The sequence below is a fragment of the Hylobates moloch genome, unplaced genomic scaffold (genome assembly GCF_009828535.3).
Source record: "Hylobates moloch isolate HMO894 unplaced genomic scaffold, HMol_V3 SCAFFOLD_14, whole genome shotgun sequence".
NCBI lineage: Eukaryota > Metazoa > Chordata > Mammalia > Primates > Hylobatidae > Hylobates > Hylobates moloch.
Window position 1 is genome coordinate 55925039 of NW_026652289.1, and position 15432 is coordinate 55940470.

General features: G+C 38.8%; 1 protein-coding gene across 3 annotated transcripts in view; it reads right to left on the reverse strand.

The window, feature by feature from the left end:
* The window catches only part of BBS4 (Bardet-Biedl syndrome 4), a 61116-nt gene that overhangs the window by 38454 nt on the left and 7230 nt on the right, over positions 1 to 15432 (reverse strand). For 2 of the 3 annotated variants that reach the window (XM_058427532.1, XM_058427531.1), the window contains exons 2-3: positions 13340 to 13391; positions 550 to 597 (exon numbers count right to left, since the gene is read on the reverse strand). In XM_058427532.1, the coding sequence (XP_058283515.1) occupies positions 550 to 597; positions 13340 to 13391 (100 nt within the window). The remainder of the gene's footprint in view (positions 1 to 549; positions 598 to 13339; positions 13392 to 15432) is intronic. The other variant, XM_032176265.2, reaches the window with a different exon arrangement.

Sequence of the window (15432 nt, forward strand, 5' to 3'; positions counted from 1 at the left end):
TTTTTTTTTTATTATACTTTAGGGTTTTAGGGTACATGTGCACAATGTGCAGGTTTGTTACATATGTATCCATGTGCCATGTTGATTTCCTGCACCCATTAACTCATCATTTAGCATTAGGTGTATCTCCTAATGCTGAATGATGAGTTAATGGGTGCAGGAAATCAACATGGCACATGGATACATATGTAACAAACCTGCACATTGTGCACATGTACCCTAAAACCCTAAAGTATAATAAAAAAAAAATTATGGAAAAATAAAAAATAAAAAATAAAAAAAAATAAAAAAAAAAAAAGAATATTATTTGGGAACTGATAAATGTCCGTGAAATCTTCACAATTTATGTTCCTCTGCCACAGCCACAGCCAGTCCCTCCGTTCGGGGTCCCTGACTTCCCGCAACATAAATATATATATAAGATAGTTAATATCACATCTGGCCAGGCGCAGTGGCTCACGCCTGTAATCCCAGCACTTTGGGAGGCCAAACGGTGAAACCCGTCTCTACTAAAAATACAAAAAATTAGTCGGGCGTCGTAGCACGCACCTGTAGTCCCAGCTACTTGGGAGGCTGAAGCAGGAGAATCACTTGAACCTGGGAGAAAGAGGTTACAGTGAGCCAAGATTGCGCCACTGCACTCCAGCCTGGTGAAAGAGCGAGACTCCGTCTCAAACAACAACAACAAAAAATCACATCTGATGAACAGAGTACCAAAAATATTTTAGTTAAACACAATCCTTAGAAACAGCTCAAATGAGAACATTATGCTGTTGCCCAGAAATGAGAAGTCAACGATGAAAAAAATCTAGTTGAGACATTGAAAATGGCTCATGATACAGAAACTAAAAAATGAGTTACCTGCCCACTGAAATCAGAAGTTTAAAATACGGTCAAATTCATTAAGAAATTACTTTTCTGTGGTAACAAGGAGTAGAAAGATCCAAATTAACCTCAGAATAGCGAAGATCTCAAGGAAGGAAGACAGAAGAACAGAATTATGAAAAGATAGAAAGGAGACTTCAACTCTTTAATGCTTATTTCTCAAAAAAAAAAAAAAAAGCTTTAAAGTAAACATGACTAAATGTTTTTTATTAAGCCTAGCCAGTGGGTACATGTGTGTTTATATTATTTTTTGTGACCTTGAATATGTTGGAGACAGTCCTTTTTAAAAATGGAAAAGAGGCCAGATGTGGTGGCTCATGCCTATAATCCTAGCACTTTGGGAGACCGAGGGGGGCAGATCATTTGAGTCCAGGAGTTTGAGGTCAGCCTGGATAACATGGTGAAACCCCATCTCTACAAAAAATACAAAAATTAGCAGGGAGTGGTGGTGCATGCCCGTCATCCCAGCTACTAGGGAGGCTGAGGCACCAGAATCACTTGAACCTGGGGGTGGGGAGGTTGCAGCGAACCGAGATCGTGACACTGTACTCCAGCCTGGGCCACATAGCAAGATTCTGTCTCCAAAAAGAAAAAAGAAAAAAGGAAAAGAAAGGGAAGAGCATGGGGAAGAGAGGAAAATGACTGTAATCCATTTCTTGATGTTCTGCAACTAAGGAGAAACAACCTAAAGAAAACCAAAAAACTTCTACGTCCATAATATAACAGGAAGAAAAAAAGCTTACTGTGACTCACAGTTAATGTTGCCTGAACACAAAAATTACAAGGTACAACCAGACACACTGGCTCACAACTGTAATCCCAGCGCTTTGGGAGGCTGAGGCAGGAGGATCAGTTGAGCCCAGAAATTTGATACCAGCCTGGGCAATATAGCAGGACCCTCATTTCAACAAAAAATTTAAATTTTTTTAAAAAATAAAAAAGAAGTAATGCTGCTCGTTGCTGTCCAAGAATAGGGATTATCAATGGAATTTGTAAGAAGAAATTATAACTAAGTATGGATATGACTTTACATGCCAGGAACAAGAAAAAAAGTAAAATTTTAAGCAACTGACTCTTCATTTTCTGACTGCACACATTCTCTTAGTAGAACCGCCCTTCTAGTCGTTGGGGCCTATCTGAAATTCTTCTAAGACTTGTGTTTCCTTTCTTCTCTTCCCCTAAGGCCTCACCAATGACCAGACCTTGGCCATTCACATTCTACTTAACCACTTCCAGAATCAAATCTCCTTTGAAAAAGCCACATGAGTCACCCAGCTTAAAGACATGTGAGTGTGTTAAGTGCATAAAGTGCACCGTCATAAATAGCTCTGGGGTCCGGGGGCGGTGTCTCACACCTGTAATCCTAGCATTTTGGGAGGTCCAGGCAGGTGGATCATGAGGTCAGAAGATCGAGACAATCCTGGCTAACACAATGAAACCAAGTCTCTACTAAAAATACAAAAAATTAGCCGGGCGTGGTGGCAGGTGCCTATAATCCCAGCTACTCGGGAGGCTGAGGCAGGAGAATCGCTTGAACCTAGGAGGCAGGGGTTGCAGGGAGCCGAGATCACACCACTGCACTCCAGCCTGGGCGACAGATCGAGACTCCATCTCAAAAATAAGTAAATAAATAAATAGTTCTGGGACAAGTAGCTTACTGAGTAATTTTGGACCAAGTCTCAACTGCATGACCTAGTCCTCTGTCACCTACCTACTAAAGGGAAAGAATAAAAGAGAATGAGGCACTGAACCCTTCTGAGTTTATATTAAGTATTACAAACCTTAGATACTTAGTATAATATCACTAAGTAGTCTAAAAGAAAATTTATAAAATATTAATTTTCAAGTCTTAGCTGTTATTAAAATCTCACAATAAAAGACAATCGGGGCTAGCCATAGTGGCTCATGCCTGTAACCCCAGCACTTTGGGAGGCCCAGGTGGACGGATCACTTGAGTCCAGGAGTTCGAGGCCAGCCTGGACAAACCCCATCTCTACAAAAAAATACAAAAAAATTAGCCAGGAGTGGTGGCACAAGCCTGGTGTCCCAGCTACTCAGGAGGCTGAGTTAGGAGGATTGCTTGAGCCTGGGAGGCAGAGGTTGCAATGAACCGTGATCGTGCACTGCACTCCAACCTGGGTGACAGAGTGAGACCCAGTCTCAAAAAAAAAAAAAAAAAAAGGACAAGCCACGTTTTGTGTTTCCTGAGTGAAAGCTGGAGAAAAAAGTGTTCAATTTGTAAGGTAGCTCAAGAACCCAAATGCTCATTAAATGGAACTCTAGGGATTAGAAAAAGGAAAATCCACCAAATCCAGTGCTGAAGGTCATTTCACACTCTTGGAGATGTAGCTGTCCAAAAGCTAAAAGAATTTTAGTTTCATCAAATATCTTAGAGAATATTTCAGTGTACACAACTGTCCTATTACCAAATGTGTGACCTGGGAAATTTATAGTTTCCTCATCTGTAAAACCAAGACTCATTCATTCAACCAATATTCGCTGGGTACCTACCATGTTCCAGGCACTGTTCTAGGCACTTGGAATATAGCAGTGAACAAAACTAACTCCCTGATTTCATGGAGCTTATAATTGAGGGCAGGGGCTGCTACCACACAGGATAGATAATAAAGTATCTTACATTTATTAGTGATATTTTTCTATGGAGAAAAATAAAGCAGGAAAGAGAAACAGTGACGGGTTGGGGGTTTTACTTTTAAATAGAAGGGTCAGGAAATAAAATACTCATCCTCATAGAGTTGTGAGGATCGAATTACCTAATATATAAAGAGGTTCAAATAGCGCCTGGTACATAGCAAGCCTTAAAGAAATGTTACCTATTATTGTTGCTGTTTTTTTGCATTTTGTTTTGTTTTGTGTTTTTTGAGATGGAGTCGAGTTGTGTCATAAAGGCCAGAGTGCAGTGGCGCGATCTTAGCTCACTGCAATCTCTGCCTCCCAGATTCAAATGATTCTTATGACTCAGCCTACTGAGTAGCTGGGATTACAGGCACATGCCACTATGCTCAGCTAATTTTTGCATTTTTAATAGAAATGGGGTTTTGCCATGTCTGCCAGGCTTGTCTTGAACTCCTGACCTCAAGCGATCCACCTGCCTCAGTCTCCCAAAGTGCTGGGATTTCAGGTGTGGGCCACTGTGCTGGGCCTGTTGCTGTTATTTTTATTACCATTATTATCTATTTATCGTCAAAGATGAAGAAATTCTGGATACCTCAGAAATCCCTAGAATCTACGAATCCTGAATTTACAATTAGAATTTTACCTGTAAATGTATTACGTTGAATTTCTGGTATTCCAAATCATTGCTCACTCCAACTCCCCCTAAAAATGGAGATACTGGTTCTTATATGCTTTCACAGGTATTATGAGAATTACTAGTTGAAAGATCCTCCACAAAACATAAGCATGTAAATGCAGAACAGAGTCTCCCCTATTTTGCAATAAAGCAGAGTGATCATCTCCAATGCCACATTTCAGGAGCCTATGTTACCCCAGAGGTCAAGTAGGCAGCTGATGAGATGAAGACAAGGTAATGGCTTTTAGTGAGTTATAAAAAAGACCTCATTCATATCCCAGCTACCACACTACCCCTCCACCATCACCAAGACAGTGGGGGCAGAAGGCTGGCAACCTAGCAACAATACTCCCTTGCCACTTCTCTTGCCCCATTCTACTCTTTTGTAACATCTCTTCCCCTTCTTTCTCCCTTTAAGGATGCACCTGACATATTTTAAACAATTCCAGAAGTGAATAAACATGACACTTCAAGAATTCTCCCCTGCAGTTTGCCCTAGGTGGTAAATTCTCTTAGAAGAATTTCAAATTCTGCTTAGGCTCAAAAATCACACCTTTACATGACACTTTGATTAATGCTAGGGATAATATGCTAGCTATATAAGTACTAAGTAGAAAACTACTATGGTTCAGATTTTTCATTGCAAAATTTACTAAATAACTAAGGCTTTTGTAAATACATTGCAAGTAAAGCCTTTTAAAAAAAAAATACTCATCAAAGAAAGGATTTCTTCCAGGACTAGCAGACATGTGGCACATAAAAGTTTTCACGTGTAGAATTACAATCTTGATTCAATACCAGCCTTCTATGGGGCCTAGGGCAAGTTATTTCACTTCTCTGGGCCTCCATTTATCCCCCCTATAATTTTCACCTGAAAATCCAAAGAATCTGAAAATGGTCATTCAATAAATGTTAATTTCCTCATGCCAAACAGGAATTAAAACACTTTTCTACCTCAATAGGATATTTGGGGCATCAAAAGAAATAACAAATCTTGAAAAGAATATAAATGTAAGACATTTTCATTACTATCATTTGGAGCCCTGTATCAGTCAAAGCCTAACAAAAAACCACTTGGGGATTTGAAACACAAGGACTTTAATGCAGAGAACAGGCAATGGAAGAAATGAGAAGCCCAAGAGGGAATGGTGAGACAAATCAGAAGTCTGCATGAGCAAAAAGCCACTACAACTCTGAGGCCTGAAGGTTGGGGAGGGAAGCCCTGTCTTCTTCCTCTTGCCTTCTAATCTCCTGCCAGTTCCTCCACTTGCTAATCCAGCCAGAAACTGCTGACACAGAAGCCTGGGAAGAAAAGGGGGCTGCAAGAGCCAGCTCCTCACTATACCAAAAAGAGAAGAGAAGGCAAGGAATGGATCTGAGGGCAAACAGGCCCAGGATCAAGAGAAACATCTACTCTGTTCAGGGACATAAATGATGATGAAGGAAGAGGAAGAGACTAAGCTGAATCAGTATTGACTCAAGAATACATGCTAGAAGCTGGCCTTTAATTTTTTAATTATATTGCTGCTATCCAGTTTGTTTGCTTCTCATTAGCTTGAAATGAGGAAGAAAAAAGTCATATAAAAGATTAGCTAATTATGGTTTTACGTTATAGCTTATTTTATTTCCTCAAATCAAAATTTAACAATTAGATCCTTGTTAAGGGTGTGTGTGTATGTATCTCAAAGTTTTTCTCTTATTATTCCACTGAATATTCACATAAGGCCAGTGAGTTATGCAATGCAGAGAACATTCTCACATTACAAAGGAGGAAATTAAGGTCCTAAAGGTTAAGTAAATTGTCTACATCCAACAAGTAGTTAATGGAAGAGGCGGGACTATAACCCAGGTCTCCAAGGTGACCCATTAAACCAAGTTTCTGCCCAATCATAAAGGATTTTCTAATATTAAAATGTAAATGTTTGGGCTGTCAATTACACATAACTGAGCAACACAACATTAAAGATTTTAAAGTGGCCAGGCACAGTGGCTCATGTAATCCCAGCACTCTGGGAGGCCAAGGCAGGCAGATCATGAGGTCAAGAGATCGAGACCGTCCTGGCCAACATGGTGAAACCCCGTCTCTATTAAAAATACAAAAAAAAAAATTAGCTGGGCCTGGTGGCACACACTTGTAGTCCCAGCTACTGGGGAGGGTGAGGCAGGAGAATTGCTTGAATCCAGGAGGCAGAGGTTGCGGTGAGCGGAGATCACACCACTGCACTCCAGCCTGGCGACAGAGCAAGACTCCATCTCAAAAAAATAATAATGATTTTAAAGCTTTTCTATTTTTTTTTTTTACAAGCAGTGCTTTTCATATACCAAAGTAGGAAGACTTTCAAATGATTTTTAAAAATAACTAGTTGGTTTTCTTAAAAATACATACTTACAGTAAAACAAAAGTCAAAGGGCACATAAGATACTAAACAAAAGACCCATTCCATTCCTATCCCTCACCAGAGGTGAAGCATTTCTTGAGTTATTTCTATGCACATATAAGCATATGAGCAAGTGTGTGTGTGTGTTTGTACACCTTTATTTTACACATGGGGATTATATTAACCGCATTTTAAAAATTGCTTGCTAATATTTACTGAGCCTAAATATATCCTTCCTGGTGACCCTGAAAATCCTACTCCTAAGTATGTATGTGTACCAAAAAACATGCACAAGACTCTTCATGGTGGCATTATTCATAATACATCACAATAAAAATATCCCAAATGTTCATCAAGTATAAAATGAATAGACTTAGGTAGAGCCCCATAATGGAATATTTATAACAAGGAAAAAAACAACCAGCCACTACTACATGCAACAACACAGATGAATCTCACAAACATAATTCTGAGCAAAGAAGCCAGATATTCAAAAGTACACACTGCATGATTCTATTTACATTAAATTCAAAAGCAGGCAAAACTGATCTAGAAGATAGAAGTTAAGGCCGGGCGCAGTGGCTCACGCTTGTAATCCCAGCACTTTGGGAGGCCGAGGCGGGCGGATCACGAGGTCAGGAGATCGAGACCACGGTGAAACCCCGTCTCTACTAAAAATACAAAAAAATTAGCCAGGCGTAGTGGCGGGCGCCTGTAGTCCCAGCCACTCGGAGAGGCTGAGGCAGGAGAATGGCGTGAACCCGGGAGACGGAGCTTGCAGTGAGCCGAGATGGCGCCACTGCACTCCAGCCTGGGCGACAGAGCGAGACTCCGTCTCAAAAAAAAAAAAAAAATAGAAGATAGAAGTTAAATACAAGTTATTATCTTTGGGAGGGGTGGTTAATGAGTGGTAGGGAATAAGGAGGCGGCCTGGAGGGCACTGATAATATTCTATACCTTAATTTAGATGGTGATTACATGGGTATGTTTACTTTGTAAAACTTCACTGCACAGTACAATTATGATTTATGTATGTACTTTGCTGTATATATATTTCAATAGAAAGATATCAAAAATTACTGATTGAGCCAAATTAGACATTTTCTAAAACCAAAAAATTAATTTCTGCAATATTAATGCAGAAAAGGGAGGGGACACACAACTCAGTCTGGGGTAAGGATCAAGATTTCCCAGACAAGACACAGAAGGCATTAATCACAAAAGAAAAATAATAGTAAATTGGCCTTCATCAAAATTAAAACTTTTGATCATCAAAAGATACCTTAATAAAATGAAAGTAGTAAAACACAGGCTGGGGGGAAATATTTACCACACGTATAACAGACAAAGGACTTACATTCGGAATATATAAAGAAGTCTCACAAATCAATAATAAGGAAAAAAGGAATTTAAAAATAGGCAAAAAACTTGAGCAGGCACTACACAAAAGATATGATCAGTAAGTATATGAAAAGGTGTTCAACATCACTAGTCATTAGGGTAATGCAAATTAAAATCACAATAAAACACAATACACTCACCAGCAAGTCTAATATGAAAAAGACTGATAGTAACAAATGTTGGCAAGAACATAGGCAAACAGAATCCTCACACGTTGCTGGTGGTAGGGTAAACTTGAACAACCACTTTGGAAAATACTTTGGCAGTTTATCATAAAGTTAAAACAAACAGTTCACATATGACCCAGCAATTCCACTCCCTAGGCACTTATTCAAGTAAAAACACATGGCACATGCACACACAAAAAAAAGACCAGTAAATAAATGTTCGGGCCGGGTGCGGTGGCTTATGTCTGTAATCCCAGCACTTTGGGAGGCTGAGGCAGGCGGATCATGAGGTCAGGAATTCAAGATCAGCCTGGCCAATATGGTGAAACCCCGTCTCTACTAAAAATACAAAAATTAGCCAGGTGTGGTGGCACGCACCTGTAGTCCCAGCTACTCAGGAGGCTGAAGTTGAAGAATCGATTGAACCCAGGAGATGGAGGTTACAGTGAGCTGAGATCGCACCACTGCACTCCAGCCTGGGCAATAAAGTGAGACTCCATGTCTAAACAAATAAATGTTCATAGAAACTTTCACAGTACTCAAAAACTAGAAACATTGCAAATGTTCATTAACAGGAGAATGGACAAACGGTGGTATAGTCATGCAACTGAATACTAAACACCATTTTTTAAATAAAAGAACTACATATAACAACATGGATGAATCTCCAAAACAACATGTTGTATGAAAGTTGCCAAAAGCTAAATAGTAGATACTGTATGGCTCCCTTTGTGTGAAGTACAAGCACAACTTATAGGAAAGTTCAAAATCAATTTATACAGGCAGAAATCAGAATGGTGGTTGCATCTGGTGAAGTGAAGCAGAAGACTTACTGGAAAAAGGCATGAGGAAACTTTCTAGGTGATAAAAATGTTTTAGTTGATCTGATGATTACAGGTATATAAATATGTACATGAGTATACATATCTGTCAAAATTCAAGTGTGTACTTCAGATTTAAAGATTTACTAGCATTGAAATTAAAAATAATAGGGAAAAATTATATATACTACCTTCCATTTAAATTAGAAGTTAACATTGTTCCTCAAAAATTAAACAGAATTGGGCCAGGCGCGGTGGCTCACACCTGTAATCCCAGAACTTTGGGAGGCCGAGGCGGGTGGATCATGAGGTCAGGAGTTTGAAACCAGTCTGGCCAACATAGTGAAACCCTGTTTCTACTAAAAATACAAAAAATTAGCCAGGCGTGGTGGTGGGCACCTGTAATACCAGCTACTCGGGAAGCTGAGGCAAGAGAATCACTTGAACCTGGGAGGCAGAGCTGGCAGTAGGAAAAAAAAAAAAAAAAAAAAAAAACCCCTTAGCTCATCAATTTAATCAGTGGAGTGGTGGGGCAAAAGCCAGATTACAATAGACAAACAGACTCGGAGGTGAGGATACCAAGACAAGCAAGATAAACTATTATTTCAAAAAGCTAATCAATGAAAGTCATTCACTATCACAGTAGAAATAGTGAGATTTGGTAACTACTTATCAAAGACTGTAAGAGTGGTTTCATGTAGACTTTAGGGTGAATTAGGTAACAACTAAATTACCTTGTAACTCTACAATTCTGTATACACAGGAACCAAAATTAACAAAAGGAAAAGATTAATGAAGTGAAGAGCACGTACAGCATCTACAAAATCACGTCTGAGAACCAAATATATACACAGTAATTAGTCTGTAGAATAAATTATTATATACAGTACAGGAAATGACATATTTCTAGAATATCTACAAAATTCCTAGTTTCTACAACATTTAAATTCTTTAAGAATTACTGACATATAAAGACTCTAAGGAAAACAACCCAAATGCCCATCAACAGACAGATAAACAAAATGTGATATATACATACACTAGAATATTATTCAGCCTTAAAAAGGAATGAAATTCTGACACATGCTACAACATGAATGAACCTTGAAAATGCTGAGTGGAATAAGCCAGACAGGGCAAATATTGTATGATTCACCTTACATGAAAAACCTAGAATAGTCAAATTCATAGATACAGAAAATAGAATGGAGATTACCAGGATCTAGGGAGGCAAGGGGATGTGGAGATTTATTGTTTAATGGGTACAGTGTTTCTGTCTGGAATGATGAAACACTTCTAGAAATGGACAGTGGTGATGGCTGCACAACTTTGTAAATGTACTTAATGCCACTGACTTACACACTTAAAAATGGTAAATTTTACGTATATTTTACAATAATAAATTATTCCATTAAACAATTACTCTAAAACCAGATATCAAGCTGAGATCATGTTTCTTACATAGTGAGTATGTTGTCTCAGGTTGTGGACAAAACTCATCCTCAGCTATGGCCACCCCAAAATGGGTAAAGTTTTCCATGAAGACTCCTTTAAGGAAGGAAATAGACTCAAGCAGTAAATCAGTTCACTCACCTCGATGATGGGTAAGATCTTCAGCTGAAAGCCAGAAGAAAGTCACCTAAGGTCACATCGTGGGGCAAAAGGAAGAGGGCTTCAGTAGCCTCACGTAGGATATTATTTTCTCAGAACCATCAAGTAGTTCTGATCAACAATTTCATTGTCTGTTCTTGAAAAAGTCCTGATATATTTGGACAAAAATACCAAATAGAAATCTGTTTATCCCTTCCACAGTTGGCAGTCATCACCCTCAAAACTAAAGAGTCGAACTAGGATATGGACCTCTCAAGCTGAGGAGGAAAGGGTGAGGGAGAGGGACAACATCCATTCTCAGTCAAAATGCCTCCAATTGCCACTTGTTCAAATAACGTCTCAGCTTGCTAATCCAACTTCTGTGTGAATTCTTTATGCATTTACCAACTTCCTGCCTTCTATTTCCAAGTATTATACTACTTAACCAGAGCAGTGGTTCTCAAGTGGGAACAATTTTGCCCCAGAAGGAATAACTGGCAACATCTGGAGACACTTTTGGTTGTTACAATTAAGTGCTACCGTCATCTACCAGGTAGAAGCCAGGGATGTTGTTAACCATCCTACAATATACAGGACAACTCCAACAAAGATTTATCTTGCTCAAAATATCATTCATGCCAAAGCTGAAAAAACCTGAACTAGAGGTTTTAAAAAAAAGTCTAAGGATTTCACAGTAAAATGTGGCAGCTTTTTATTCAAAGTACTACTTTTTTAATTTGTTAAAGTCCCATTAATCCTTAAGGATGATATTTCTCCTGTTTTCTTAATACTTCCCTATATTGGGCTGGATGCAGTGGCTCATGCCTGTAATCCCAGTACTTTGGGGGGCCAAAGGAGGTGGATCACTTGAGGTCAGGAGTTCAAGACCAGCCTGGCCAACATGGTGAAACCCCATCTATACCAAAAACAAAAAAATTAGCCAGGCATGGTGGTTCATGCCTATAATCCCAGCTACTTGGGAGGCTGAGACAGCAGAATCACTTGAACCCAGGAGGTGGAGGTTGCAGTGAGCCGAGATCGTACCACTGCACTCCAGCCTGGGTGACACAGTGAACCTCCGCCTCAAAAACAAACAAACCAACAAACATTGTATGAGGATTAAAAGCCACTGAAAAATTTACATAACCCAGGTGCAATAGCTCATGCCTGTAATTCCAGTACTTCAGGAGGCCGAAGATGGAGTATCACTTGAAGACAGGAGTTCAAAACCAGCCTGGGCAACAGAGCCAGAACCCCGTTTCTACAAAAAAAATTTAAAAATTAGCCAGGCATGGTGGCATGAACCTATAGACCCAGCTACTGGGGAAGACCATTTGAACCCAGGAGTTTCAGGTTGCAGTGAGGTATAATCACACCACTGCACTCTAGCTTGAGTGACAGAGCGAGACCCTCTCTCTCAAAATAATAATAATGTATGATTCCATTTATTTGGCATTCCAAGAAAGGCAAAACTAGGAAGAAAGACACAGATTAATGGCTGCCAGCAATTGGGAATGAAAGAAGTGGTTTACTACAAAGTAAAGGTGACTTTTGGGGGAGTAATTAAACTTTTATAACTTGATTATGGTGCTAGTAGTGGTTACATGACTAGTTTCATTTGTCGAAACTCAGAATTTGTACTAAAAAAAGGGAATTTTACTCTATGAAAATTATACGTTGATACCATTCAAAGACTGGCCAAAACAAAACTACAATAGCTAAATAAATAACTAAAACTAAAATATTATCAGGCAAAGTAGACTTCAAACAAGGAATATTATCAGAAATTGAAGAGGAATATTACATAATGACAAATGGGTCAATTTACCAAGAAATCAGACAATCCCAAATGTATATGCATCCAACAACATATCTTCAAAATACACAAATCAAAAATTGATAGAACTGAAAGTAGAAACAAATCCACAATTACATTTGCACACTTCAACACTCTTCTGTCACCCTTCCAATCAGTAACTACACATCAGTAAGAATATGAATATCTGTAATTTTAAGTATATACAGAACACTATCAACCAACTTGACCTAATTGACATTTACAGAATGCTACCTCCAATAAGAGCAGAATACACATTCTAAGTGCACATGGGACATTCACCAACACAGGCCACATTGTGGGCCATAAAACAAACCATATAAAGAATGTTCTCTACCCACAATAGAATTAAACTAGAAACCAACAAAAAGATATCTGGAACTTCACAGAGTGGTTTTGCCCGAAGCAGAAAATTAGTACACACTTACATAATAATCAAACCCCATTTAAATAATTTCCAGGTCAAACCAACCTCCTAATATCTAATAACTCTATTAAATAAAAGCTAGATGTGACAGAACATTTAGACTATTACTTCTTTTCCCAACACTCATTTTGACATCATATAGAATAGATAAAAGAATCAACAAGAGAGAGAAATCTGGCCGGGCACGGTGGCTCACGCCTGTAATCCCAACACTTCTGGGAGGCCAAGGTTGGTGGATCACCTGAGGTCAGGAGTTCGAGACCAGCCTGGCAAACACAGTGAAACCTCATCTCTACTAAAACACAAAAGTTAGCCAGGTGTGGTGGCGTGCGCCTGTAACCCCACCTACTTGGGAGGCTGAGGCAGGAGAATTGCTTGAGCCCCAGAGGCAAAGGTTGCAGTGAGCCGAGACTGCGCTACTGCACTCCAGCCTGGGCGACAGTGAGACTCTGCCTCCAAAAAAACAGAGACAGAGAGAAATCTGTGCAAATACACACATACAATGAAATTGCATACAGACCTTTCTTCTGCCGGGGTTTTTGAGACTCAGTAGATACAGGAAATACAGTTCTCTGAAATGAAATAAGTAGTCTATATTGAAGCACCACAATATAAACTTGCTAACTTAAAGAAGCATCTAAATAACAAGAATAATCAGTAGCTCACCAATTATGCAACTAATCCATTAAATCCATATTCTGATAGAGTTATTTTAAATACGGTTTAAAAAACAAATGTCAAGTCATACTTTTACTATCCAAACTATTAATAATGTATAATGCATATTTATAACATTTACAACGTGCATTTTTAATGTATAATTATAGCATATAGTAAAATGTGCCTAAGAAATATACTAAGTTCTTAAACACCTCATATTAGTATTATACTTGATGCCATACTTCTCAGCAGCCAAACCAAAAAAGTGACCACTGTTTGATAAAAGGAAGCTTATGAGATCATCTACACAGAAACTGTCTAGCACTCAATTCTAAAAGGGAGATAGTTATTTTACACTATAACCTCGTAGAAAACCATCAAATGAATTTTTCTTTTATCAACTTCCTATGATATACCACAATATAAGCAAAAATAATGGCTCAAATTTTTCCAGATGTAATGAGAAACACCAATCCTTAGTTTCGGGATACTCAACAAATCCTGACCAGGTTAAATGAAAATAAATACATACTTAGACACATCATAACGAACTGCACCAGAAACAATAAGAAGCTCTTAAAAGCAGCCAAACAAGAAAATATATCACCAGATTACCAACAAAGAAAGGACAGTTATTTGGGAGGCTGAGGCGAGAGGATCACTTGAGGTCAGGAGTTCAAGACCAGCCTGGCCAACATGGTGAAACCCCATCTCTACTAAATAAACAAAAATTAGCTCGGCATGGTGGCACGTGCCTATAGTCCCAGCTACTTGGGAGGCTGAGGCAGGATAATGGCTTGAACTTGGGAAGCAGAGGTTGCAATGAGCCGAGGTCATACAATCGCCCCCCCAGCCTGGGTGACACAGCAAGGCTCTGTCTCAAAAAAAAAAAAAAAAAGGCCAGACGCTGTGCCTCGCACCTGTAATTGCAGCACTTTGGGAGGCCAAGGCGGGTGGATCACCTGAGGTCAGGAGTTCAACACCAGCCTGGCCAACATGGTGAAACGCCATCTCTACTAAAAATACAAAAATTAGCTGGGTGTGGTGGCGGGCACCTGTAATCCCAGCTACTTGGGAGGCTGAGGCAGGAAAATCGCTTGAACCCAGGAGGCGGAGGTTGCAGTGGGCCAAGATCACGCCACTGCACTCCAGCTTGGGCGATAATAGCAAAACTCCATTTCAAAAAAAAAAAAAAAAAAGAAGAAAAGAAAAACAAAAAAGACAGACAGCTGGCTCTTCAACAATTAAAAATGGAAGACAATATCACAATAAGACATCATAAGAATAATTACTCCAGTGTCAGGTACTAAGTAAAATGAATGTTAATTTAGACCAGAGGTCAGCAAACTATGGCCCACAGGTCAAATCCATCCTGTTTATTTGGTCTACAAACTAAGAATGATTTTTACATTTTTAAATGTTAAAAAAATTCAAAAAATAATATTAACACATGAAAATTCTGAGTCAAATTTCAGTGTCTACAAACAAAATTTTGTTGGAACATACCCACACTCATGTTTATATAATGTCTATGGTTGCTTTTGTCCTACAACAGCATTGTTGAGTAGTTGTCACAGAGACTCTATGGCCCACAAAGCCCACAATATTTACTATCTGGCCCTTTACCAAAAAAGTTTGCCAACACCTGATCTAGATTCTCTCACCCATCAAAACTAATTTTCAACAACAAAGGCAAATTTTTAAAACTTTCAGAATTTGAGAGTTTTTAGATTCTCACCAAATAAACTTTTAATGAAAATATATTAGGAAAAAGAAAAATAATCCCAGAACGAAGGAGTAGAATGAGCAAACGAATTGGTAAAATAAGCAAGTATTCTAAAAATCTACTGACTGAATAAAACAAACAAAAAGCATAATTTGTGGTGTTTAATTAAAATACATTAGGAACTACAAAACTAAACAACAATGGCATACATTTGCAGATGGCAATAG